This window comes from Tiliqua scincoides, chromosome 4, assembly GCF_035046505.1.
Source record: "Tiliqua scincoides isolate rTilSci1 chromosome 4, rTilSci1.hap2, whole genome shotgun sequence".
NCBI classification, from domain to species: Eukaryota; Metazoa; Chordata; class Lepidosauria; order Squamata; family Scincidae; genus Tiliqua; species Tiliqua scincoides.
Genome location: NC_089824.1, coordinates 1672826 through 1697432, shown reverse-complemented (window position 1 = coordinate 1697432; position 24607 = coordinate 1672826). Strand labels below are relative to the sequence as shown.

General features: G+C 54.6%; 1 protein-coding gene across 1 annotated transcript; it reads left to right on the top strand.

The window, feature by feature from the left end:
* Positions 1-189: 189 nt before the first annotated feature.
* On the top strand, positions 190-24146 carry KIFC2 (kinesin family member C2). The gene is made up of 19 exons (XM_066623102.1): positions 190-1002; positions 4939-5026; positions 5680-5849; positions 6532-6787; positions 8013-8200; positions 8626-8691; positions 8912-9049; positions 9967-10164; positions 11668-11841; positions 12893-13040; positions 13270-13400; positions 14070-14181; positions 15748-15929; positions 17847-17951; positions 18777-18907; positions 21933-22056; positions 22494-22623; positions 22904-23133; positions 24021-24146. The coding sequence occupies exons 1-19, from the start codon at positions 190-192 to the stop codon at positions 24144-24146; spliced, it is 3510 nt and encodes a 1169-aa protein (XP_066479199.1).
* Positions 24147-24607: the final 461 nt, after the last annotated feature.

The window sequence follows — 24607 nt, the reverse complement described above, 5'->3', positions numbered from 1 at the left end:
GGCAGGCAGGTGCAGGGGGGCGTGTGCGAGCGAGCCGCGCTCTCCGCCCGCAAGGAGTCCCCTCCGTCCCTCCCTCGCTCTCTCGGTGGCGGTGCCCGGCGCGGCCGGGAGCGGGGGAGGCGCCGGCGGAGGGAGGGGGCGTGCCGGGGGCGCGGAGGCAGCCGCGGCCGGCGAGAGCGCGGAGAGAGCATGTACGCCTTCTACTCGCTGCTGGTCTTCATCTTCTACAGCCTCTTCCGCAGGGATGCCGCCCGCGAGGGCGAGGCCGGCGAGGGGGAGGCCGAGCAGTCGCCGCTGCCACTCGTCCCCGGCCAGGGCCACCCGCAGGTGAGCGCGGGGTCCTCAGCCAGCCGGGCTGCTCCTGGGCTGCGGCCCTGCCTGCCGCCCCGCCGCAGGACCAGCGGGTGCCCGGACGGAGCCCCCGGCGCAGTGCGGCGCCGCCGCTGCCCTCCGCGAGGGGCCTCGGCCCGGACGGGAGCGGGCTCGCGGGCTTCTCCTGCGACCAGCAGCCTGTGCTCGGCCTGCTGTGGGAAGGGGGCGAGCGGCGGGGTGTGGGAGCCTGCTCCCCCTGGCACCCCCGCAGCTCCGACGCCCCTCAGGCGGGTTCCAGGGCGTGGGGCTGCCCTAGAGCTGCTTTCCGCGCAAGCAGCCGAGCCTGCTGTCGAGGCCAGGGTGCCTGTGCGCATTTGGGGGTGGGGGTCGCAGCGGAGCAGCGCGGAGACCCAGAGGCGCCTCGTTCGCGCAGAGCGGCTTTGGAGAGCACCCGGGAGTGGGGGGGGGGGGTCGGCGCCCCTCCCCCACTCACTTGTGGCCCCCCCGAGCTGCGGGTCTCCCAGCTGTGCCCCTTCTCGCTGTTCCTGCGGCGGGACTGAGAATGGCCCTTCTCCCGGGAGGAAGATTCCTCCACAGCCGAGGTCTGCCGCTTGCCAGGCTCTTGGTCTGGCACTGGGGCTGCCTGAGGGAGACCGGCCGCCTGCCTGCCTGCAGCTGACAGCGAAGGAGGTGTGATGTCTGGGGGACTGGACGGGCAGGGGCCGCTAGACTAGGGCTTATGAAGCAGTCTGGAAAAGGGGCTCCGGGGCAGAGCGGCCAGGGAGCCCTGCTCAGAGCTGACCTGGACACTTCTCTCTGCCCAGCCGCCTCTCTGGGGGGAATCGAATTTGGGTCAGCCGGAGAAGTGCGGACAGGCCCCGGGTGGGGACGTGCGGCTTGCAGCCAGCGCTTGTTTGTGGAAAGGCAAGATTCGGGCTCTTTGGAGAAAGACGGGCCGGTTGGACACGGGCAGCAGGAGGAGGGAGGTGCCGCTTCCCTGGAGCCCTGACTGCAGGCAGACCGTGGCTCCTGCAGAGCCGGGCAGGGACCTGGGCTGGATTCACCGGCAGAGTGCGCCTCTGCTCCAGCCTGCCTGGCAGCCACAGTTGAAAATCTTCTGCTCCTACTCACTGTGTCACTGCTGGCCCTTCAGGCTGCATGATCTCCGTGGATCCTTTGGCTGTGGTTTGCATGGCCTGCGACAGGCACACTGAGCAATTCATGCCTGTGGGCTGGAAGCTGCCCTGCTCTTAGGGTCATTTCATGCACTGTGGATCTCTTAGACACAAAACAGTCCATGGTGTGAGCTGCACATGTACATGCGAGTTTCACATTCTTTTTCACCTGTAGTGGGAAGCAACCTGGTGTTAGATGTTTGGGAATGGTTGTTGCTTCTCAGTCTTGAAGGGCACTCTGCCCATGTTCAGAGATGCTCCCTTTATGAAGATGGGAGTATTGGATGTTCCAGTGCTGAGTATAGGGAACAGAATAGTGTTCTAGAGCTGAGCTCTGATGAACGCTGTCTCAGGTTAACCACTTCAGGGGCTCCGGGATGAAGGCCCTTGGCCCAGGGATAGCTCCCATTTCTTCAAGAGCTCCGTCTCCTCCTTTCCTGGAACTAAAGGAATGGGGCCCTGCCTTGTGGATGTGAGCCCTTTTCCTGCCAGACATGGACAAGAAAGGTCAATCTGGATCTGCTCATCAGCAAGCAGGTCTCACGCAAATGGACCCTTCACTTCACGCAGTGATGATGTGTCCATAGCATCTGTTACCATGGAAACAGCAGCTTCCTATTGTGGTGGTTAGACTGCTATAGTGGATTGGAAAGGGGGCATTTGGAGGCCTGTCTGCTAGGGAGGCCACCTCTGTGTGTGTTGGGAGGGGGCAGAAATCTTGTGTCCTTTCTGGTTTACTGGTTGTGTGTTTTTAAATTTCAGCACATACACATTTCATGCTGTCCCCCTCAGGTATAAAGAGAGAGGCAGAGCCAAACTTGCTCAGTTCCATTAATCACATTCCACCAGTGACAAGGATGTTGGTCCCAGGAGGAGGGTGGGGGCTCAGCCTCCATTTTTTATGCCCTCCTAATGCCCTTGGACCAGAGACATGATGGCCCTGGGGTGTGGCAGATGGTGCTCAGCAGTGCCAGGAAAAGGGCCCATCATTGTGGGAAACTGAAGGACCAAACGAACTGGAAACGGGCTCCGATCGAGGAGAAACCAAGTGTGTGTGTGTGGGGGGGGTGGCCTGGTACTGCCAGGATTTCCCCCTTTATAGACATGCATCCACACACCGCTGAGTGTCCCTTTAATGCGTGCACGTATCAGACTGAATTGCTAAACCAAGTCAGAGCCTGGGACCCAGGGATGTGGACTGCGTGGTCAGCCTGTTTGTACAAAGGCTCCAGATGGGTCTTGGTAACTAAAGGTTGACTTAGCAGAGGTTTGCACAGCCCCCCTCCCCCAGCAGCCCTTTACAAGACAGGCCTGCAGCAGTGATCTTCAGGAAGGGGGGGGAGCCTCGGCTGCACTTTTGGTGACAGTGCAGCAAATTAACTGTGCTTGAATATAATACACCGGGCAGGCAGGTGGCTTTCTGCCATCAAATGTCCAAAAAAAGCTAAAACTCACTGCTCTTGAAGATCCTCCCTTGCTGGTTCAGCTAGGCATGGAAACTGCACCGGAGCACACTGTCTAGCTGGCTGCAGTGCACATGGTGGTGCTGAAAGTGAACCCTAAAAGGGGCTTGGACAAGTTTCTGGAGGAAAAATCCATTATGGGGTACAAGCCATGATGTGTATGCGCAACCTCCTGATTTTAGAAATGGGTTATGTCAGAATGCCAGATGCAAGGGAGGGCACCAGGATGAGGTCTCTTGTTATCTGGTGTGCTCCCTGGGGCATTTGGTGGGCTGCTGTGAGATACAGGAAGCTGGACTAGGTGGGCCTATGGCCTGATCCAGTGGGGCTGTTCTTATAGGTAAGCAACAAGGATGCAGGGCCTGAACTGGGCAATTTAATGCTAAACGTTGAGAGATGCATATCAAGAAGAAGCTACAAGTAAAATACTGACAAATTTAGACAAAATACAGATTGCACCACATTCCGCTCACAGTTCCCTCTGCAGAGCGAACAGACCAACTTCAGACAGACTTAGGCTGAAAAAGTGTGTCAGCCAAAAGGCTTTCACGCCCCAGCGCCCCAGCAACACCAGGCAGGCAGCTCTGGGTCTTCTCCAACCAAGTCAGCCCTTCCCTGTGCTTGATGCGCTTGAGACTGCGAGTGCCAGCTGCACCTCCATCTTGCCCAAAGGCCTTTCCCTGCCTGGACCCCCACCCTCCCTTGTGTCTCTCTCTAGGGCTGCTCCTACAAGATCATCCTGTTCTTTCATTAACACACAACTTTTGTCTAGTACTTTTGAAGTGTGCAAAGCACATCATATGTATCGTTTTGATGCAATCCTTACAGAAACCCTATATGAGATGTAAGGTGGGGGGAACAAGAATACAAGGCTGCAATCCTATCCACACTTACCTGGGAGTAAGCTTAATTGACTGTAATGGGACTTACTTCTGAGTAGACATGCATAGGAATGGGCTCCAAGTTAAATAAATTAATAAATAAAATACTGCTGCTGCATTTCAGACTTTTAATGCTTTTTGTATCAGGTATGTTTTCGTGATGTGGTGTGCTGGCTTCTATTTTTTCACCTTTTACTCATTTTTGTTTCTTTGCCTTTGTATTTTAATGAATCTTGTGTGCCACCCTGGGTGCCTCATTATCAGGGGTATACATTTTTTAAATAAATAAGTAAGTGGTGTTGCAGAGGATGTTGGGTGCAGTCTTCAACATGCTCACCACAGGGACATATAGTGGGTGGGGAGGCAGGTGAGGCAGAGCGTCCACTCCGGAGTCCTTCGAAAAGTACTGCTGCCATGTGAGGTTTGCAAGCGCACGCAACCCACACTCGAGAGCATGTGGGTACTGAATGCTTGCGCACCTCACATGGCGGCGGCAGCGCTTTTCAAAGGAGGCGCTTTTCAAAGCACTGCCTCACCTGCCTCCCCACCCACCACACATCCCTGGCACACAACCGCACATAATGTGAGAGTTGCATCCTAGTATCTTGTGCTGCATAGCAAGGGATTGGGGTGCACACTTTCTGGATTGCATAATACCTCAGAAGCCTCATAACAGAGAATTGCCCGGATTAACAAATAATTTGTTTCTGATTTCCCAGAACACTATAGAGTTTGTGACATCATCCAATGAAATTGATTGGCAGTAAATTCAAGACGGTCAACAGAATTGACCAGGCTCCTCTCCAAATCAGAATGTGGCTGATCCCCCTGCAAACTGCATAAGCAATGGGGAAAGGCCACCTTTCCAGACCCTGTATCTATTCCCTTCTGTCCATTCTCTTGCATGGCTCGGGGGGCGGGGGGCAGAATTGGGGATGGGGTGTGGAGAGATGAGGCAACATCTCCAAGGGGTCCAGGAAGTCCTCATTCAGTAGAGGCGTGTTTCATCCTTGTGGGGAGGGCGTCACTGTGCATGTTGGTCTTCCTGGTTCTCTTGGTCATGTTGCTGCTGATTCATGTTTCCTCCTCCCTTCTTGTCTCTCTCAGGGACCCACAACTTTTCAGATGGAGTCACCCAGGAGGACAGAGAAGGCACAGTGCAAGGACCCCTGGAAGGAACTCACTGGGGTGGACAGTACGTACCCGCAAAGCTTGCCCACCTGCCTCCCTCCCTCCCTCTGGCAGCTTGGTTGGGTGGCAGAGACTGTTCCATGGCCTCCCTCTGCCTGACATTGTGCTTTGAGTGGTACCAGGCCAGCGACAGACCGATTGTCTGAACCACCAGGACAGGTGTTGCTGGCGCTTCAGTGTGGCTGAAGTCAGGCTGGAGCGCGATCACTCCACTTTCACTTTTAGAAGGCTGGGGAGCCCTGCAGACACTCGCGCACCCCCAGGACGCTGTTGGAGGGACTGGTGAATGCATCCCAGCCCCAGCAGCCCCCCGATCCTGGGGATCGCGTTGCTGCCTTTCCCCTGCCCCTGCTGCCTCCCTCCCCTCCAAGGACTTACTGCAGTCTTCAAACTCCCTGAGAGTTTGAAAAGTGCAGTTCTAGGGTGTGTGTGTGGGGGGGGGGGGGTCGGCAAAGGTGAGAATGCCAGGAGGTCGGAGAGACTGGTTGTCCTGGTCTCTCTGGTGGTGGTACCTGTTGGTGCCCCACTGGATGGCCTGATCCAGTGGGGCTGTTCTTATGTTCTTATGTTGGTGGTGAGTGTCCTCCACAAAGGAAGGATGGTGCAGCCAGGTGCCCCCTCCTCACAAGGTGCTTCATGGATCTTGTCCTTCGGCAGGCAGTTCCGACAGTGACAGAGGCAGCAGCACTGAGGAAGAGGACGATGAGGAAGGCTTCAGCTGGGGAGGACTGGGGGATGCCCCCTCTCCGCTCACTGAGTTCCAAGCCCTCAAGCAAGAGGCTGCTGCAAAATTCTGCCTTGCAGAAACAGAGTCATCTGTGGAGAAGGTAACAGTTCCATACTGCTCTTATCCAGGCTGTTGTTGGGAAGAGACCAGATTTGCGTGTGTGTCTAGTTTAAACCATCAGAAGGAGCACTTGGGTGAGGGGAGCTGACTCCTTCCCTGCCCTGCCTTCGTACCGTTGGCTGCCAAACACCTTTTTGCCCCTGTCTGGCCCTATTGTCAGAAGTTGGGTGGGCTGGGTGAGAAGAGACAGGACAGAGGACCATGAGGAGATGTCAGGTGGGGGAGTGCTGAAGCCTGTGTGCTTTTCCTGAGGTTCATGTTAGTCTCTGCCATCCCCTACTTTGTACAGGAGAAGACACACAAAAGACAAACTTGAATAGTTTGCAGGACATCACTACACAATCACATGGGGGTCACTGCTTCACTGTAACCTCCTCTGTTTTTGATCTGGTGACCCTTCAGAACCCACTTAAGTGATCTCTTCCCAGGGAACCTGCACAGTCAGTGATGATAGATAAGACAGTGAAAGATCTGGGAATTGAAGGAAAGCACAGGATGAGTGGCAGATGAATGGCTTCCCTCCATGGCACATTGCCTGACCCTCTCCAGGGCATGCTGCTGACTACGCTCTTTCCCTCTCTTTCCACACACCCTGTCACTCTGCACATGCTCCTGCATCCCGGCCTGTCTGTTGGTCATGCTTTGGGGCCTTATCCCACCAGCGTCTGGAGTCGCCCCTCATCTTGGTGATGTCCCACCTCCTCTCCTTCCTGGAGCGCTACTCCCAGATGCAGCTGCTGCAGGAGAAGGCTGGCGAGTACCGCTCCCGTCTGCGAAAAGAAGAGAGTCGCCGCCGCAAGCAGCTGCGTGGCCTGAAGAAGGCCTACCGGCAGCGGGTGAAGGACAAGCTCAGCCTCATTGCCAGCCTGGAGGGTGTCATTTGTGAGCAGCAGGAACTCTTGGAGAAGATGCGTGAAGGTGAGCCCAGGTCTCCCAAGCGCTGCCTTTTGGGGCAGGGGCTGAGCAGCCTCCGCACTCTAGAGCGGGGGTTTCCAAACCCTGGCCCGGGGGCCAGATGCGGCCCGCGGAGTGCCTCTATCTGGCCCATAGCCAGCCTCTGATTCCCTGAGAACCTCTGGCCCAGTTGACCAAACACAACCAGAGTTATGCTTGTGGGGTGAGGGAGTGGGGGTCCATTTAAGTGTGTGCTTTATATCTCGAACTGTGTTGGTGCTTGGAGAAATCCTGGGCATTTGAGCCCCTTCATTCATTCATTTCAGTCATTCATCTAAGTTCCATCTCTAATGTGTTTATTTAAATTTTATTTTTAATTTTTTTTCTGGCCCTCGACACCCTGCCAGATATTTGATGCGGCCCTTCAGCCCAGAAGTTTAGAGACCCTGCTCTAGAGCCGGCTTCTGCTCTGGTGCTCATTGTGATCTGAAGTGCTGCTCTGTGGTTAGTTCTTCACTGAGAGTCTCCAGCTGGTGGTGTTGGGCAGTACCAGCTTTGCAAGCAGTAAACTGCTGAGTTGCAAGCTCTCCTTGCAAGGAGGATGGCTGTTCCTGGCTCCCTCTTCTCTTAATTGTCAGGGAGCTGTGTGAGCAGCCTGAATGAGGAAGTGGGTTTTCATGCACCCCAGAATGAGCTTTGGGTTCCTGTATATGTCTGTCTGTCTATTGGGCTACACTGTTGGCCACATTGTGCAGTTCCTAGAAAAGCAAGCTAAAATCTCCATTTCAAAATCAGCCCCCTCGTTCTTGGAAGACAGCCCTCTATGAGATGCACAAGGATCCAGTCCAAAGTGTAGTTTTTGCACAATGTGCGTGACCACTCCGTGGCTTCAGGAGAGGGTGACAGATAACTCAGCTGCAGGGATTCCTGAGTGAGACTGATGACTCATTTCAGTCTCGCTCTTGGCCAGGTTTGGAATCGGACAACAGTGCAAAGTCACTCTAGTTAAGGGCTTGGGCCGGAGGTGTGCGCGTCTGCTGGTTACGGCTCTTTCCGTGGTCCCAGTACCATCAATGGTGGAATCCTCCTGGAATGTCTGACTGGGGTGGGACTTTGGGCACTGCTTAGTGGTGGCTCCATCATTTCTGGAGTGCAAATTCCAGAAGGTGGGACAGGGATCACTTTTTACCTGACGAGTGAGGTGCAAATGTTCCCACACGACGGAGGATGCCTTTCCTCCTGTGGCCAGGTGTGAAGCTGCCCTCTGCCTGCTTGCTGCATCCAGTGGCCCCAGCAGGTGTTCATCAGTTGGTGGAGTCCATCAGCGCCCTCCAGGGGGAGAGGAGCCGGCTGGCGGAGGAGGTGACAGGCCTCAGGCAGGAGGCAGAGGAGCGGGAGAGAGAGAAGCAGAGGCTGACTGGGAACTTCCAGCATCAGGTGAGCTCAAGCGCTGGGCTTTGTCTTTTATTTATTTTTCCTTTTGTGCTTATTTATGGTTTCCTCTTAGGTAGAGATTGCAAGCATCCTGGAGTTTGTGGGGAAAGGGTTAGAGACAAAATCAGTCAGTGTATCAGTGTGGAGGCCAACTGGGAAATTTGCCAAGAGGCATATGCACCAGTCTGCTCTTCCCCCAGATGGGAGGAAGGGATGGAGGAGGGTAGGAGAAGAGTTGGGTGTCATCAGCAAATGTGGTCACCTCATTGTTTACCCCTCACTCCAGATCATATGTCAAATTTGGCAGATACAAGAGCCCCCCTCGCAGCCCAGCATCAGGAGGCAGACACTGCCACCCTGGCTCTCCTTGCTGGGGTAGGGAAGAGCCCTGAGAAAGGTCAACTTGCCTGACGCTCCTCTCCCGGCAGGTTCAAGGTCTGGAGCAACAGATTCATGAACGAGAGGAAGAGCTGGCGCGACTGCGCGTGGGCACGGTGAGGGACACAATCTCCTGCTCGGGTCGTGGGCCATCAAAGGCAGAGAGAGGGAGAAATCACACAGGGGAGAGGTGGGTGGGAGGCATTCCCAGGGAAACTTCTGGCTCAGGGGCTGGGGTGCTGCTGCTCTGGCATCTTCCCCACTGTGCTTCCAGAGAAACCTGAGGCTTGTCAGGATGGGGGGGGAGAGCTTTGTGGTTACTCTTCTGTCGTCCAGGGAGTGACAGACTCTGAGAAGCGGATCCACAACCTGATGGTAGAAAATGATGGGTTGAAGCAGAGCTTGAGCATCACCCAGGGACTCCTGCAGCAGCTGGCCACAGTTTCCACACGGCCCCAGTGCCTGCTGACCAAGGTGAGAGCTGGTATCTTCTCCCTCCCTTGTGCAGCCTGAGATGCAGCCGTTGCCACACCTGGAGTCTTTGTCATTTGTCTTTGCCGGTGCTATTAACAAAAAATGCATTGTGCTAAATTTCATAGAGTTACGCAAATATGCTGCAGCCTGACACTTCCGGATGGAAGGAAACTAAGGCAGCTATTATCACTCCCCTCCGTGCCTTACTCAGCCCTCCCTGTTGCCAGCTGCCTGGCTTCTTTCACATGGGATGCTGATCTTTTAAGAGTCCAGCCCTATGCGTTTCTACTCAGAAGTAAGCCCCACTGTAGTCAATGGGGCTTACTCCCAGGAAAGTGTGGAGAGGATTGTAGGCTAAATCTCATGCTTTGCTTGGTAGGAAGGCTTGCTTGTGGCAGTGATTGCCTGCACCATGGGGGGGGGGGGAATTTGGCAAACACTCCCTGGGTTTTTTAAAAGGAATCCCCTCTGTTGCTACCACACTTGCCCCTGTGTGTGTGTGTGTGGGGGAGAGAGAGAGAGAGAGAGAGAGAGAGAGAGAGAGAGCGCTCCCTTGACGTACTACCTCTAGTGACTCCCCATTAGAGCTACATTACTCCCCATTAGAGCTACAATCCTATACAATGTATAGGGTGGTGGGTTTTTTGTGAGGTTTCTGCAGCTCCCCAAACTGTTTCCTATGGCTCCCTGGGGAGCCACGGCTCACAATTCAATAAGAACATAACTTCAGAAGAGCCCTGCTGGATCAGGCCAAAGGCCCATCTAGTCCCACCAGATGCCTCGGGGAGCACAGAAGACCACAAGAGACCTGAATCCTGGTGCCCTCCCTTGCGTCTGGCATTCTGAGTTTGGGAACCACTGCTCTAGAGGCCAACTTTGCATCCTGGTCAGGAAGTGACTCAGATTCTCTTTTGCAGGAGAACGAGGAGCTCCGCACCAAAGTGCAGCAGCTGGAGGCCACCCTGCAGCAGAAGGTAGAGGAGCTGATGGGCCTGGAGGTGCAAATGGACAGGCTGCAGTGGCGCAAGGAAGAGGAAGTGCGCCACCTGGACGAGCGCCTGCGTGGGCTCCAGCTCTCCTTGGAGGCCCAAAAAAGTCAGCCCCCTGAAATCCAGGTGAGTGCTGCTGCTGCTTCTCTCCTGGTCACTAGAGGGCAGGTGCCAATTTGATGACCCTAGGCAGACTGCAGAGGAATTTAACTGTTTGAGGGCCAAGTTCACCCACACCTGGACTATGGAGCTGACAGCAGTTTTGAGGGATTAGCTTACTCTTCCCCATCAATAAAGCAGCTGCTTTTCAGAGTGAGGGTTGGTAGAAAGTAGGCTTTGCTGTAGTAGTTTGCCCATTGCAAAGCTTGACTTGCAGAGGAACTGCTGCTTGATTGGATATGCTTTTTCTTTCCTTACAAAGATATGCTTTTTCTTTCCTTTCTTTTTCCTACCCCTGCTAATTGGGTAAGAGGCACTTTTTCAAGTGGGTGCTCCTTTTTTTAGCAGGGGGAGAGTAACTGGCCCACCTCACCCCAGCACTGTCTGTTCTAGTGGCTGTCTGCTGGTATTCATTTGCATCTTTTTAGATTGTGAGCCCTTTTGGGACAGGGAGCCATTTAGTTAGTTGATTTTTCTCTGTAAACCGCTTTGTGAACTTTTAGTTGAAAAGCGGTATATAAATACTGTTAATAATACAAGGGAACTCTTGCAAACCTAGCAGTTCACTTCCTGTAAAGCTTGCCTTGCTTATCTTGCATGTTAGCAATGTGTTTGTACACAGTGGACCCTTCCTTGTCCACAAGTTCGGCATCCATGGATTTGAGCATCTGTGGCTGCATAGCCCCTGCTCAGAGGGCTTCCCAATGTGACCAGAAGTGGATTCTGGTCTTGTCCGGGAGGTGTTCTGAGGCTGGCAATATCCATGAAGAGGGCCTTTTGGACGTGACTAGAAGCCACTGGGTCCGTCACTTCCGGTCCTACCCTTCTTGGTCCCCATCTGCCCTCTTTCCTGCCCCTGCTGCAGATGGACCCCTTTCTGCCCATCCCTGCCCTGTTCCACCCGTCCCTCGCCTCTCCAACCCCTGTGCACACTCACCAGTGCTGGCAGGCATCTGTTGTCTGCTGGTGCTTGGAGCCGGCCACTTGCTCACTGCTTGGGAAACGTGGCAGCTGAAAGGCCCCTGATGCTGCCAGACTGCTTGTTCCAGCGGCGTTAGGTGCCCATAGGACTGGGCTGTGAATCTGTAGCAGCAAGAAGGCAGCAGAGGATTGGGAACCGACCAGATTGGGGAAAAGCTCCTTCAGAGTAGCTTCTCCAGGAGATCCTTTTTTAATGCAGAAGTCCAGCTTGAACCAGTGGGGGTTTTTGCAAAGGAGCAGAGTTGTTAATTAAGGGACGTCTCTTGTGATTTCTGTGCCCACACAAAGAATGGCCTTTTCCAGGCCTGCCTGGTAGAATGGCTGCTTGATCTGTCCATAACAGGCCTTATCACGTGACCTGCTCTTGCCCAGGAATTTGGCGCTCTGGCAGATTTCTGCACAAGTTTCTCTCAGTGTGGCTGACAAAGCTCAGTGTTGGGGGCAGCGTCATAGCCCGTCATAGCTCCTGCCCTGTTTCTTCCCCTGCAGTACATCACCAGAGCAGTGCCAGTGGACTCTCCCTGCACCCTGCAGGCACTGGCAGAAGCTGAGGAACGGAGCAGGGCCCTCCTGGAGCAACTTGCTGGCCAGGCTGAGCGGTGCCGACAGCTGACAGAAAAGTTGCACAGCTCTGAAGAAGCAGTGGCTGGCTTGCGGCACAAGGTGAGGTGTGGCTGGCTTGAAACGGTGTTGTGCAACAGCAGAGCCGTTGCCTTCAGGAGACTGAGCACGGGGGCTGCTCCCTGGAGTAGTCTGTCCCTGGCACAGAGAAACATTGCCTAAGGGAAAGGGGAAAACAGCACGCAAGACTAAAGTGACACAATCTGTACCAGGCTCGTGCGGTGGGTGGGGAGGCAGGTGAGGCAGAGCCTCCCCACCAGAGTCCTTTGAAAAGCGCTGCTGCTGTGTGAGGTGTGCAAGGACACACAACCCACATGCATAGCACGTGTGCACACCTCACGTAGTGGTGCTTTTTGAAGGAGTCTGGTGGGGAGGCTCTGCCTCACCTGCCTCTCCACCCACCACATGTCCCCGATCTGTACAAAATTTTATACATCCAGGCCACATAAAAAGATTTCAAGCAATCCCCTAAATCAACATATTCAATCAAACTGTACATTTACAAATTCAAGAAAAGGCAGGTGGACACACAGGAGTCCAGTCGGGGTGCAAGATTACACAGGCCCACACACTTTTTGCCGTCTTAAATATTAGACCTTGGGTATATCTGGGGTGCTGAATCCAAAAATGGCCTTGGTTTTGCCTGATTGGCTCTAGTTTTGGGGGTACAGCATAGCCCCCTTATATGCCAATTCAGGCAGCTTCCTTGTGAGGAAGCCATGGTGTAGGCGTAGGCCTGTGTAATCTGACTGGACATATACAACTTTCAAATTGCAAATGTAGCTGGAGAACAGAAACACTTGGCACAACCAGCGCCAGATGAAGGGAAATGTTATCAAGGCGAATGCTGGTTGCCCCTCCAGAGCTTGGAAGGCACTACACAGGCCCCCACCCCACCCCGTAAGTGGCTTCCCTCCCAAGTTTTGTTTGTCACCTGCAAAAGTGGTGGGCAGGACCACTGCACCAGCCATCTCACCACTGCTGCTCCAAGCCCTCCCTTGCTGCACTGCCCGGTCCCTGAAGAGACTTTGGCCCTGAGCTGAGCAGGTCCCAGACATGCCGCCCCCTCCTGAAGCAGGCGTGTCTCTGCCAGGTCTCTGCCTACGAGTCCGAGATTGCTGGGCTGCGCCAGGAACTGCTGTGCAGAATCGACCAGCTGGAGGCGCAGAAAGAGGAGGCCGTCCAGGAGGCCTCCAAGTGTTCCAAGCAGCATCTCCAGCACCTGCGTGAGCAGCTGGCAGGTAGGGGGCAGGAGGTGGGCTGGGGGCCTCAAAGCCTGTGGCTCTGACCCCAGGAGAGGGCAGGAGAGAGAGAACAGGCCCATCTGTGCACTTCTTCCAGCAGCAATGGCGAAGAAGTTTGGTGCCTGAGGTGAATTGGGAGGGGATCCAGGGAGGGAGGCATTGCACAGGGAAACCCCGTTTCAGTTCTGACCTTTGCCTGCCCTCCCCTTCCCTCCCCTTCTCCCAGGGGTGCGGCAGCATCTGGACACCCTTCAGCCTCTCCTCAGGGGCATGAAGTCCAACTACAACAGCCTGCGTGGGCAGGTGTGCAGTTTTGCCGACTGTTACGAAGCCGCACTCAGCGAGGCCCGACAGCAGGTGAGACCCGGGGCCAGGTGATGGCCAGTGGGTTTGGCAGGAGCACCTGGAGGTTGTGCTGTTTTGGCAGTCTTCTGCTGCTATCCTTTAGGGATCTGGCCTCCAAGCTGGCAAATGCTTGGAGTGGCAGTGGTGTGTCGGCCTGTCTAGGAGAGGGTCCACCCCGCAAGGATCTGGTCTGCAGCTTGGGAATCCTCCTGGACCCAGCTTTGATCCTTGGGTGTGCAGGTGTCATCTGAGAGCCAGGATGCTTTTGCTTGGTGTAGGCTGGTGCACCAGCTGCACCCAGTCCTGTCTCAGACAGCCCGTGCCACGTGTGTAGATGCTTTTGCTTCCTCATGAATAGATTGCTGCAATGAGCTCTGTGAGGGGCTGCCCATGAAGACCCTCCAGAACTTCAACTGGTGCAAAATGCAGCTAGTCCGAGACTAAAGGGACCCATATGCATGACATGCAACCCCATTGTTAATGCAGCTGCAGTGGTGAACAGGTGCTTCTGGCCACCTGGTCACTCTGGCAGCAGTGATTTCAGCATCCTGTGGGATTCTCTCTTGCATTGTGGGTGTTCTTGGCCTGTTTTCACCACCTCTGCTGGAGGGCAGTCCTGCAGGGGGCATGCTGCTCTTGGGCTTAGTGACACTCCTTCCTTGCTCCTCCTTTCCACCCCAGATGTGCTCAGCCATCAACAAGGTGTCTCACGTCAACCATTCGCTGCAGGAGCGCTACCAGCGGGAGGTGCTGCTTCGCAAGAAATACCATGACCAGCTTTTGGAGGTGAAAGGTACTCCTGGTTCTGTGGAGAGGGAGTGTGTGGATAATTGGGGGCAGGTGAGGCTTCCGAGGAGACTGCCTCTGCTAGCGCATCCGCTTTGCTAAACTTGCGTTAGCTCCGCACTCAGTCTCCAATTCTGTGTTTCTGGGTAAATGAGATTTCCTACTAGTAGCATAATGTTCATGAACCCAAGTGCTGCGTGGACGGGCACTTTGCTAAGCTCTTATTGGCTGGTGACTGTACTATCAGTACGATGACAGCACAGGTCCCACCTGCTGGCACCTATTGGTACTACTCTCACTTCACCAAACCATTCCCTCTTTTTTCTCCTTGATCCTTTGCTGTCCCCTTCCTATGGCTGTGCACTCCCTTCCAGTTCCTGAAGCATCCCTCCTGTACACTGGAAAGGTAGCAACCCAAACCCCCGCTGCCCCTGCCCAAACAAAGATGTCTCTCAGGTGCAAGGAACATTCCTGTCTAGGAGTGTAGATCTTGTGGATCAAAGGCATCTGGACTCCCTCCTCCCAGTCCTGTCACAGTGTGCTCCCTCCCCACACCCTGAGCTGGCTAAAATTGACCAGTGGATCGAATTGGAATTGAGCAGTGGAATTGATTTGGCTTTGGGACGTGGCCTCAGCTCTCTGTATTTTCAGTCCAGTATCCTTGTCCTGAACACTAAAATGTGGACAAGAAATGCGAGAGAAGAAAATACTGTGAAGGAGGGGAATAGATCAGTGAAGAAACGCACGTATTTGCATAGACAGACATGGAATGAAGCACACTCTGCAGGGGGTCATGATGAGGTTCGTCTCTGGGTAAACAGACATTGTGGAGCAACTCAGTTGATTTGTTTTCTGCACTTCCTTGTGATAACATCAGGAGTGGAACTTCCACACCTGCCCCTGCAGTCAGGTTGAAGAGGCAGCTCCCATCGAGAGGAAGCTGGAGTCTTTGATCAGCAGGAGCAGGGGAGAGAAAGCACCAAGGTGCATCTTGACTGCCTTTGGCACCTCTGGAAGCTGGGCCCCTTTGTTTTCCTTGGAGCACTGTGTAGAGTGGTCCAGTGATCCTGGACAGTGGTGCCTTTTGCAGCAAGAGGAAGTGTGTCATTTGGGGCATCAGAACTGGGCGGAAAGGGAAGCACCAAGCAGGTGGGAGAAGGTTGGAACCTCAAGGCATGGGAGACGTTTGGCATTCCAGACCTTTCTGTGGCAGTTAAGGTAATTTCCAAAAGCAGTGCCCAGAGTATTCTTTGAGGCATCTGGTCTTTAGGAGTCATCTCGGCTCTTTGGGGAGTTTCCTGTTGAGAGAGATGCAGCTGTCCATCACAGGTACTGCTTAGTGACTGCCTGTAGCCAGCACTGCTGCAAGGATGGAGCATATGCTGCTCTGGTGGGCTTTGGCAGAACTAGAACCTGGCCTGCACGGATGTGCAGTATGGCACCCTTTTGGGGATGGTGCTTATACCCAATATGGGTTTGTTCAGGCTGTGGATCAAACAGTGGTGCTGGCAGGCAGAGCAGATAGCCCTGGCATTCAGGCTCACCTGCCCTGCCCCTCTCCCCCTTCCCACAGGAAACATCCGGGTTCTGTGCCGCCTGAAGCCTCTGATCAAAGCTGACTGGAAGGAGGGGGAGGTGGGCACCGCTGTGGGTGCCGACCCCACTGATGATGGCTGTGTGACCGCCTGCTACAAGGGCAAGGAGCGAACCTTCAAGCTGGACAAGGTCTTCCTGCCACAGGCCACTCAGGAGGAGGTGAGGGCTCCCTGCTTCCGGAGGTGCCGCTTGCTTTTGCTGGCCCTGGGGACCCATGCCACGGTCTTCTTCCCCACCCAGGGAGAGTCTCACAATCGCCACACTCCTCCTGCAGCTTCCTGTGGAGGTCAAGTGCTGAAACCAGCCTGCAGAGCGCCTGCCCCAGGCCACAGTGTTCTGTGCAACGCAGGTGGAGACCTGGCACAGGGGAGGCTGGGCCTGGCAGTGGAATGTCTTGTGGCAGGGGGGACAGAGCCCTGGCAAGTGCTCAGCAGTCCTTGAGCTGTTGCACAGCTTCCCTGCTTGGGGAATGGTTCTCCTTTGCCATCTCCGAGCTGCACCATCTCACCTCGGGGGGGGGGGGGGGAGTTGCAGCCAGTGTTCCCCGTAGGGTTCCACTCTGGTGCACAGACTCCTCTGCAGCCGTGCAGTGTTGCAGTTCATCACGACACTGCCTCCGGGCATTTGGCAATGACATTATCGTGTCAGCCAAAAACATCCAGCTGTACACTGCGTAGAGGGTGGCACACACCTTAGAGAGAACACTGGTGCAGCTCTGCCAGTCATTTGCCCAGGCAGAATCTTTTCTCCTGCTGAGAAAAGCAGAAAGGAGAGCATTTTGAGCAGATAAATTTCTGGTGGGGGAAAAGTTAAGTAGCCCCCCCACCCCCAACCAGGCCTTCTGCTCAAGATTTCATCTTCACACTGCTGCTTTTCCTGTATGGCCAGGGCAAAAAGCATCCTTTAAGGATATATGAAGTCTTGTTTGGCGGGGGGGGGGGGGGGAGTTTATTGTAGAATTTGTGAAACAGGACTGTATGTTGCAGAACAGCCTGTAGGGGAGGGGCACCTGTAGTCAACTCCGGGTTGAACTGCTGGTCTGTGGGGGAGGAGGGAGGGGCTCCTCTCTCTGCCCAAAGGCTGCACATTGTGGGAATCCCGCTGCAAATCCTGCCTCCGGTTGCAATTATTTTGTTTTTCGACTCTGGTTTAGAACATGCACTGAGAAGGTGATGCGGGGGGGGGAGGGGTCTGTAGCTACCATCCATGCAGAGGGTCCCAGACTCAGTTTCTAAGAACCCCAGACTCTGCGTGATGCCCTGCAGTGCCCCTGTCTGAGACCCTGGAACTCTGCAGAAGAGGCTGACTCTGCATAAGCAGTGTCATAGGTTCACATGACAAGCATTCCAGAACTTTTGGACACCAAGTCACCACCTCACCTGCTGGACACTTGATCAAGCCCTTTGAGTCCTCTCCTACTCTCTCCTACACTCTCCTCCGCTCCTCCCTCTTGCAACAGAAGGGGGTGGTGGTGGAGGGAGGGGTGGCTGGCTTCTCACTTGAGTGGAATATCTAGAGGGGTAGGGGTGTGTGTGTGTGTATTGCAGGGTTGGCCATGTGTAGAACAGCGATTTCCCAACACGGTGTAGGGGGATCTCTGTCGCTCAGCAGGAAAGCAGGTGTGCCCTGTAGAATCGGTCTTAGGTCTGCAGGGCGGTGGTAACGGTGTTGGTGGTGTTGTGTTCTAGATCAGAGGTTGGCCCATTCTCTCAGACTCTGGGAGACTTGCTGGTGTGGGCACAGCTTGAGCTGTCCACCTGCCGCCTGGCGACCCCTTGATCCCTGGGTGCCTGCCAGGAAAGGGACCCTGCACACTGCGAGGATGGCCAAAGTTATGGCTGCCACAGTAGCAGGTAACTCGCTCGATCAGAGCCCAGCCCCTGCACAGCCAGCAGCCATGCGTCCTGCCCACCAGCCCCACTTCCCTCTCCTCCTCTCACAGCCACCTTCCTCCATTTGGGCACTTACACCTGCACTTCCTCGCACCTGCCTCACTGCAGCACCTGAACCACCAGTGGGAGGCACTGCTTCGTCATGCCCCCTCAACCCACCTCCCCTCTCTGTCTTTCCCTGCAGGTCTTCCAGGAGATTGAGCCTCTGGTCATGTCCTGCATGAATGGCTACAACGTTTGCATCTTTGCCTACGGGCAGACGGGTTCAGGCAAGACCTACACCATGGAGGTAGGGCCTTGCTTGCTATTTGCATCCGAGAGCCCCCCTGCAGGCTGAGTTCCATGAATGGTGGCAGCAGCAGCAGCTTTTATGCATGCACAGTCACCCACAGAGGCACACATTCTTGCACATGTGCATCTCAGCAGGGTTTCTTGTACCAGTGCCCCTGAATTCCCCTTCAGGCACATAAATTGAAATGCTGGGTGGGTGGATGTCTGCCTTTGACCTGACGCTCAAGCGAGGCAGCAGCATGTGCAGCCGGCAGAATTTGTGTAGCTGTTCAGATCCATAGATATGTCCATTGCCCTCCGTGTGTTTCAGACCGAATGAGATCCTGGTCCACCTTCCTGCTGTCTCTGTCTCTTGGAAGGTCAGAAGGGAAGGTGGATTAAAGGTCATGGCAGCGTGTGTGTGGAGAGGTCCTCTCTCATGGGGGTAAGGAAGGGCAAGTCTTGTCCAGGAATCGGTAAATCCCACTGCCAGCCTTGGGAAAAGGGTCTGGGAGGAGAGTTGAGACCCTCCAGTCACAGGTCTCACTGTCTTCCTAGCAATGTAAAGACCCCCCCCCCCGCCCATGGCTCTCTCTTATTTATTCAACATATGTGTTTAGAGACATTTGTGGCTCATGCTTCAGGCAACAAACCTTCCAGAAAAACACACTTCATACAAACAGCGAACAAGCTGGTGACACAATTAACAAGCAGGGCAGGGAACCGGTCAGGGCAGGGCAGTGTTAAGCCAAGACTGCAGAGGCCCAGAAAAGAATGAGGGTTTCACCTGGCGCAGGCGAGTCTCCCTGGAGAGCGTTCCAAGGGCTCTTGTGTCTGATTCTAGGGCATCCCGGATAACCCTGGCATAAACCAGCAGGCGCTGCAGGCCCTCTATCGGGAGATGGAGGCTAAGCGGGAGGCCTGGAAATATTCCGTCAGTCTCAGTATGGTGGAGATCTACAATGAAGTGATCAGGTAGGGATGCGTCTGAGCACTCATCCTGCTCTGGGGGAACCTCCCCTGCGTACTTGGGGGGGGAGGAGTGGAGATTTCCAGAAGTGACAGCCATCACAGCAGCCAGATGAGGGCTTGAGTGTGCCCCTGGCACAAACTCTGTACATCTGTGTGAATTCCAGCATTTGCACTGCAAATCCCCAGGCAGACCAACGCTGCACACCTTTGTTTCCTTTCACTTCCCTGGCACTTGCACTCACCCATCTTGGCTGGCTCCAACTGGTGATGCTGTGCAAGCTGTGCTCGAGTCAGGTGCTTTTCCATGAGAATGTAAAGAAGCCTGCAACCCAGACTTTGGCCAGCTGAAGATTCTTTCCACTACCTGGACGTCATCCCTGCAAGGCCGGATCCTGCAGGCAGGGCAAAAACACTAATGTGGCAGATGGAAGCTGGATACATGTGGAGCTTTGCAAATCATCCCAGAAATGATCTCACTTGCAGCCCAGATAGAGCAGGCAAGACTCATTGAAGTCTGAGGGACTACTCAGGAGTAAATTTGTAGTGTTGCATCTTATGGGAGTAAGAACCATCTGATGTATGATATGTGTCAAGTATACCTTTCCAAAGACTCTTTGCTGTACCCATCACGAGAGCGTTATTTTCACAGCCATCACGCCTGGCACTGTGGATGGGCATCCTTTTAAAACATAATAGAGCCTCTCGGCTTCACCAAGACTCAGGATGAATGTGAGTTGCCGTTCTTTCACACTGGATCTCTTCTTCATGTTGACATCCCTAAATCCAAGCCCCAGAACAGCATTTCTCAATGTTTGTTCCCCACTGTTGTTGCCAACACTGCTCCTCTAATCTGCTATGCCCGCATTCTCTGGCAATCTGTTGCCAGCACTGCTCCTTCACATGTACACGTGTGACCTACCTGAAAATTGGGAAAATTTTCAAAATACCTGAAAATCTACAAATACCTGAAATTGGGAAAATTAGCAAGCCAAAGGTCAAATCTAGCAGTGTGACAAGGTTTGGGATCCTTGATGTGGATGAGCTGTGCAGCTAATCTCAGTGCCTCAAAATTAGGCTATCAGTAACCACAAGACAGGGCTTTTCAAAGACAATAAGGAGTTTATTAAAGAAATAATATTTTGGAGAGAGAGAGATCAAAAGGGGGGGGGGAATCATCTATCCTAGTCTGCCAGTTTGCTTGCGTGTGAAGTCCTTGAACAGCAAGGCAGGGCTGCAAAGTTCCCAGCCCAGGTTCTTCCAAAGTGAAATGCCAGACTACTCCCCCACTGCCTCTGGAGTGAACAAACTCTCCTCTGTGTCTTCTGTCTTATCTAATCTGCTTCTAGAGCAGGGACGTTATAGGACTTTTCACAAAGGAAACAAAGGAATATCTGCAGGACAGAGCAGTTTGGAGAGCTTCTTGAGTGATGCATTTTGGGCTTCCTGGCCTTGATTGAGTTTTCTAGGAGGTCAGAAAAGAGCTTGATGGCCCATCCAGGAAGTTTCTACTGAACAATTGTGTGGCAGGCTGTGTTATCTCAGGTGGAAGGACTTCTTGGCCTACAGTCTGAAAAGGAACTACTCAGTTGGGCAATTGTAGTTCAATTTAACATGCAGGCAGGACTTGTTCTTGCTAGCTATCCTTTGTCAGACCTCAAGCACCCAGATTTAATCAACCATAGAAGGGCCTTTCCTTGGGAGCCAGCAAAATCTCATCCCTTTTCACTTCAGGGAGGCCTGCCCAACTTTGAAACCAAGATGGACAGAGGGTGTTTGTAACACTGTACCACTTCCCATGGGAAGTCCACCTGCTGGAAGTACCACTAGATGTAACTGGTGATAATGTCACTGCTAGTTACTTCCAGACTGGGAGGCCAGATGCAACGTGACAAACACTGATAAGAGGCTCTGGCAGTTATGGACCCACCATAAGGTCCGATGGGGCAAAAGCCCCAGGCGCGAGATGCTAGGACCCCATGGAAGCCTCTCTGAGGCTCCCGACGGGGGCAGAAACTGTGGTCCCAGTTTTCCGGAAGCACAGTTTAAAGTCAGGGAACCTCACAGAGGTTTCTCCGATGTGATCCTCAGGTTGGGGGGGGCAGATTTCTGCACGGGGGCAGTGGTAGCCTGCGGGGGGCACCATTGTGGACCTTTGCCCCAGGTGGGGAGGTCCACTGCTGGGCTCAGGGCAGACAGGAGGGCTTTTTCAAGCTTGCAAAAAGCACACACTGGAGCTCTGCCCACTGAACCAAGCCTCCTACTGCTGTTTGTCGCATTGCACTGCTGGTCTCGCTGTCAGGTGGTGGGGGTCTGGGGTCCTGTGAGTACCACCGGATACCACCTCAAATACCACCAGCGGTACAAGTACCACTGGTTGAGAAACAGTGCTCTAGATTAACACAGACGTGAACAGGTTTGACAAGGTATTACCATCTGAAAGCAGCAGCTGTGAGGCTGCACATGTCCACATTCTGTAAGTACAGAAGCGGCTTGAGGAGAACAGGAGTTTAGCCGCGACACAATTCAAGAAGGAGAAGCTGTTCTCTGCAGTTGGTGTTTGCCTGTTTGTGCTTCTCACTTCTGGTGGATGCGTCAGTGTGATCGGAACTGTCTGAAAGCACTTCAAGATCTCTCTTGGGTCTTGGTAAGGATGACGTTGTGCTGAGAGGCTATGCATGCTTTCAAAGCAGGGGTCTGCAGCCCCATATGCAGTGCCTTTGAGAAGGGATTGGATCTGCCTAGCCTGGGCATCTTGGAAATGTGGTTCATGAATATCCTGGATTTGAAGGGTCTTTTACCACAAAGATACAGTGATGCAGAAGTACTCATGCAGAAGTCTCTGAAGTCAGACTCTTACTGGTCTCGCTTGGGCTCTGTGACAAAGTGTCTCCCAGGTAGTTTGCTAATTTCTTTATCTGTAGGACATCCCTCTGAAATACGCTGCTGATAGCCAGAGGCGAACAATTTCCGCATCAGACTGAGTTGCAGAAGAACTGCAGATGAAGGCCACCTTTCTCTTGCTGTTTAGGGATCTCCTCGCCAAGGATCCCCAAGAGAAACTGGATGTCAAGTTGAACCCAGATGGGAGTGGTCAGCTGCACGTTCCAGGCCTGACCAGTGTGGAGGTGCACAGCCTTCATGAGATCAAAAAGGTAGTCAAGATGCATGTAGATGCTAAGAACTGGCTCACTGGGGCATGGCTGAGCTTGAGCAGGTGGAGGGGGTTTGGGTGGCCTTCTGTAATGGAAAGGGAGGTATGTGTGTGCGGGGGGTGGGCTGAATCCTGGAATACATATTTTAACAATAGAGTGGGAGAGGAGTGGCAGACTGGAGAGCATCTATGCCTGCAAAATACAAGCCCATGGCAAAGGGGCAGTTGCTTCTCCAGGTCTTTCCTGCCCACTTCACTTTAGCTCAGGTGGGAGACCAGTTTGACAAATAGTGAGATGTCCTGGAGCAGCCATTCTCCTCCTCTCCTGCCCCTGGTAACTGCACCCATTTCAACTGCAGGGTCCAAGCCTGCTCCTGGGTCCCTCTCCCTCCCCACCCCGCTGGCTCTGAGCCCCCCCCCCTTTTATTTCTGTCCCAGGTGCTCTCACTGGGCAAGCGGAACCGGGCAACCCAGTCCACCAACATGAATGAGCGCAGCTCTCGTTCGCACGCCCTGCTGACCATCACCATCACTGGAACAGAGCTGGCCGCCGGCACCAAGGTCACAGGTATCTGCTCAGGTTCAGTATCAGTGTCCTCTGGGAGGGGGTGTCAGGGCAGTCCTGCGAGGCAGGAGGCCCAGGTCCATGGAGACCGGCATTTTCCACCCCTCAGAGTTGAGAAAGATCTACTGGAGGCCCCTGTAGTCCAGAGTCCGTAGTCTCTGACCCTGGCGCTGCCTCCTCAGTGAAATGCTGGTGCCTGCCCGGCTGCCCAGCTGCCCTGCCCACCCAAGGCTCTCCAGGCCCAGTTATGTTCTTGTCCCTGCCATCCCTGTTCTGTCCCCAGGGAAGCTGAATCTGGTGGACCTGGCTGGCTCAGAGCGGGTGTGGAAGTCTGGAGCACAGGGAGAGCGGCTGAAGGAGGCCCAGAACATCAACAAGTCCCTGCTGGCTCTGGGCGAGGTGATCCAGGCCCTGCGTGCCAAGCAGGCCCACGTGCCCTTCCGCAACTCCAAGCTCACCTACCTGCTGCAGGACTCCCTTGGCAAGGGCAGCAAGACCATCATGATGGTGCAGGTAAGGGAGAGCGGGAGGCAGGTGACTCGGGGAGAAGAGCAATGTCAGGTGGAGAAAGGGAAGCGCCATCCCCTGAGCAGCACGGATGAGTGGGGAGAGAGCTGCCCGTCAACCATCCGAGAACCAGGCCGCCTGAGTCATGGTCACCACCTCGCACAGCCTGAAGGCGGTTGTGAGATTTCCCCTGGAGACGGGCAGGTGGAGCAAGGGCACAGGTAGATCATTCTGGGCATTGCAGGGCTAGTTCCACCTTTCTGCCATCCTACATGCTCCTTTGTTCTCCTCCACCTTTTGGAGAAAAAACTTTCTTCCTGGGCAATCAGCCTACTTCAGCTGCCCAGCAAATGCCACCTACTGACCACACCCAGCAGCATCAGCAATGGTGGCAGGGCTTATTCTGAGCTGGGGCCCGACCGCGACCTCGCTCTTCCAGAGTGCCCAGATAGCAGCTTTGGGCAGCAGCAGTGCCCAGTCCTGGCCTGGAGCGCTCTTCTCTCACATGCCTGTTAAGGGTTGAATGGCACCCTTCTCTGCTACTGCTGACTGGCCAGGACTGTTTGGCCACCAGGACGGGTGATGAGGCTGCCATGTGCCACCTCCTGGCTGCCTTATAGCACCAGCAGTGGCTCCTGGTCTGTGTCTGGTGCAGGCTTAACCCTGGAAGATGTGCTTGAAAGTGCACAAGCAGAGAGTACCTCGGAGCGCATAGAGCCAGCGGCTCCCGTAGCTGTGACAGTGCTAGCAGGCAGTGACTCCTCCAGGGGATGCGCCAGGCCAGGCCACTGCTTGGCCAGTGGCAGCAAGAGGCGATGCACAATGAGGAGGGACCCTCCTGGGCAAGCTATGCCTGCCAGCCCTTCTCCCACCCTTTCTCTCTCTGACCCCAGATCTCGCCACTGGAGAAGGACATGGGGGAGTCCATCTGCTCACTCAAGTTTGCCCAGCGGGTGTGCAAAGTGGAGCTGGGCCCCGCCTCCCGCCGCATCGACTCCTGTGCCCAGCGAGATGCCTGAAGGACGTGGAGCAGCAGCAGGGGACTCTGGGAGCACCTCCAGCCCTGATGAGCTGAGCGGCCTCTCCTTGGCTCACCTCCCCCAGAGCTGGGGAGCCGAGGTCCCTGTCGCCCTAGCACCACAATCGAGGTGCTCTCCTGCCCATGTCCTGGGGCTCCTCACAGCCACAGTCCAGCTCTTGCCATGGGGGGGGAGGGGGGGCTTGTCTGGCTCAGTGAGAGTCCCTTCTCTTGACCAAGGTGCTGGGCTGCAGCCTTACTGAAAGCGGGGCGGGTTTCCCTCAGTTCAAGAGCCCAGCTTGCTGGCTCACAGTCTAGTGCTGGCATGACAATTCCCTTAGCAGGACAGGCCAAGCCAAGCCTGTCTCTATGTGCCTGAGCACCTCCCTCCGCAGAGCTGGAAAGCATGGATCCTGACAGGCATCCTTTAATGCATTCCCCCATCCTCCCCGTGGGTCTCTG

Excerpts from the sequence above, each read along its gene's own strand:
- KIFC2 (XM_066623102.1), top strand. The coding sequence starts at position 190 with ATGTACGCCTTCTACTCGCTGCTGGTCTTCATCTTCTACAGCCTCTTC. Across the intron at positions 8,201-8,625 it reads CTGGGAACTTCCAGCATCAG|GTTCAAGGTCTGGAGCAACA; the intron begins GTGAGCTCAAGC and ends CTCTCCCGGCAG. Across the intron at positions 22,057-22,493 it reads GCCTTCATGAGATCAAAAAG|GTGCTCTCACTGGGCAAGCG; the intron begins GTAGTCAAGATG and ends TTTCTGTCCCAG.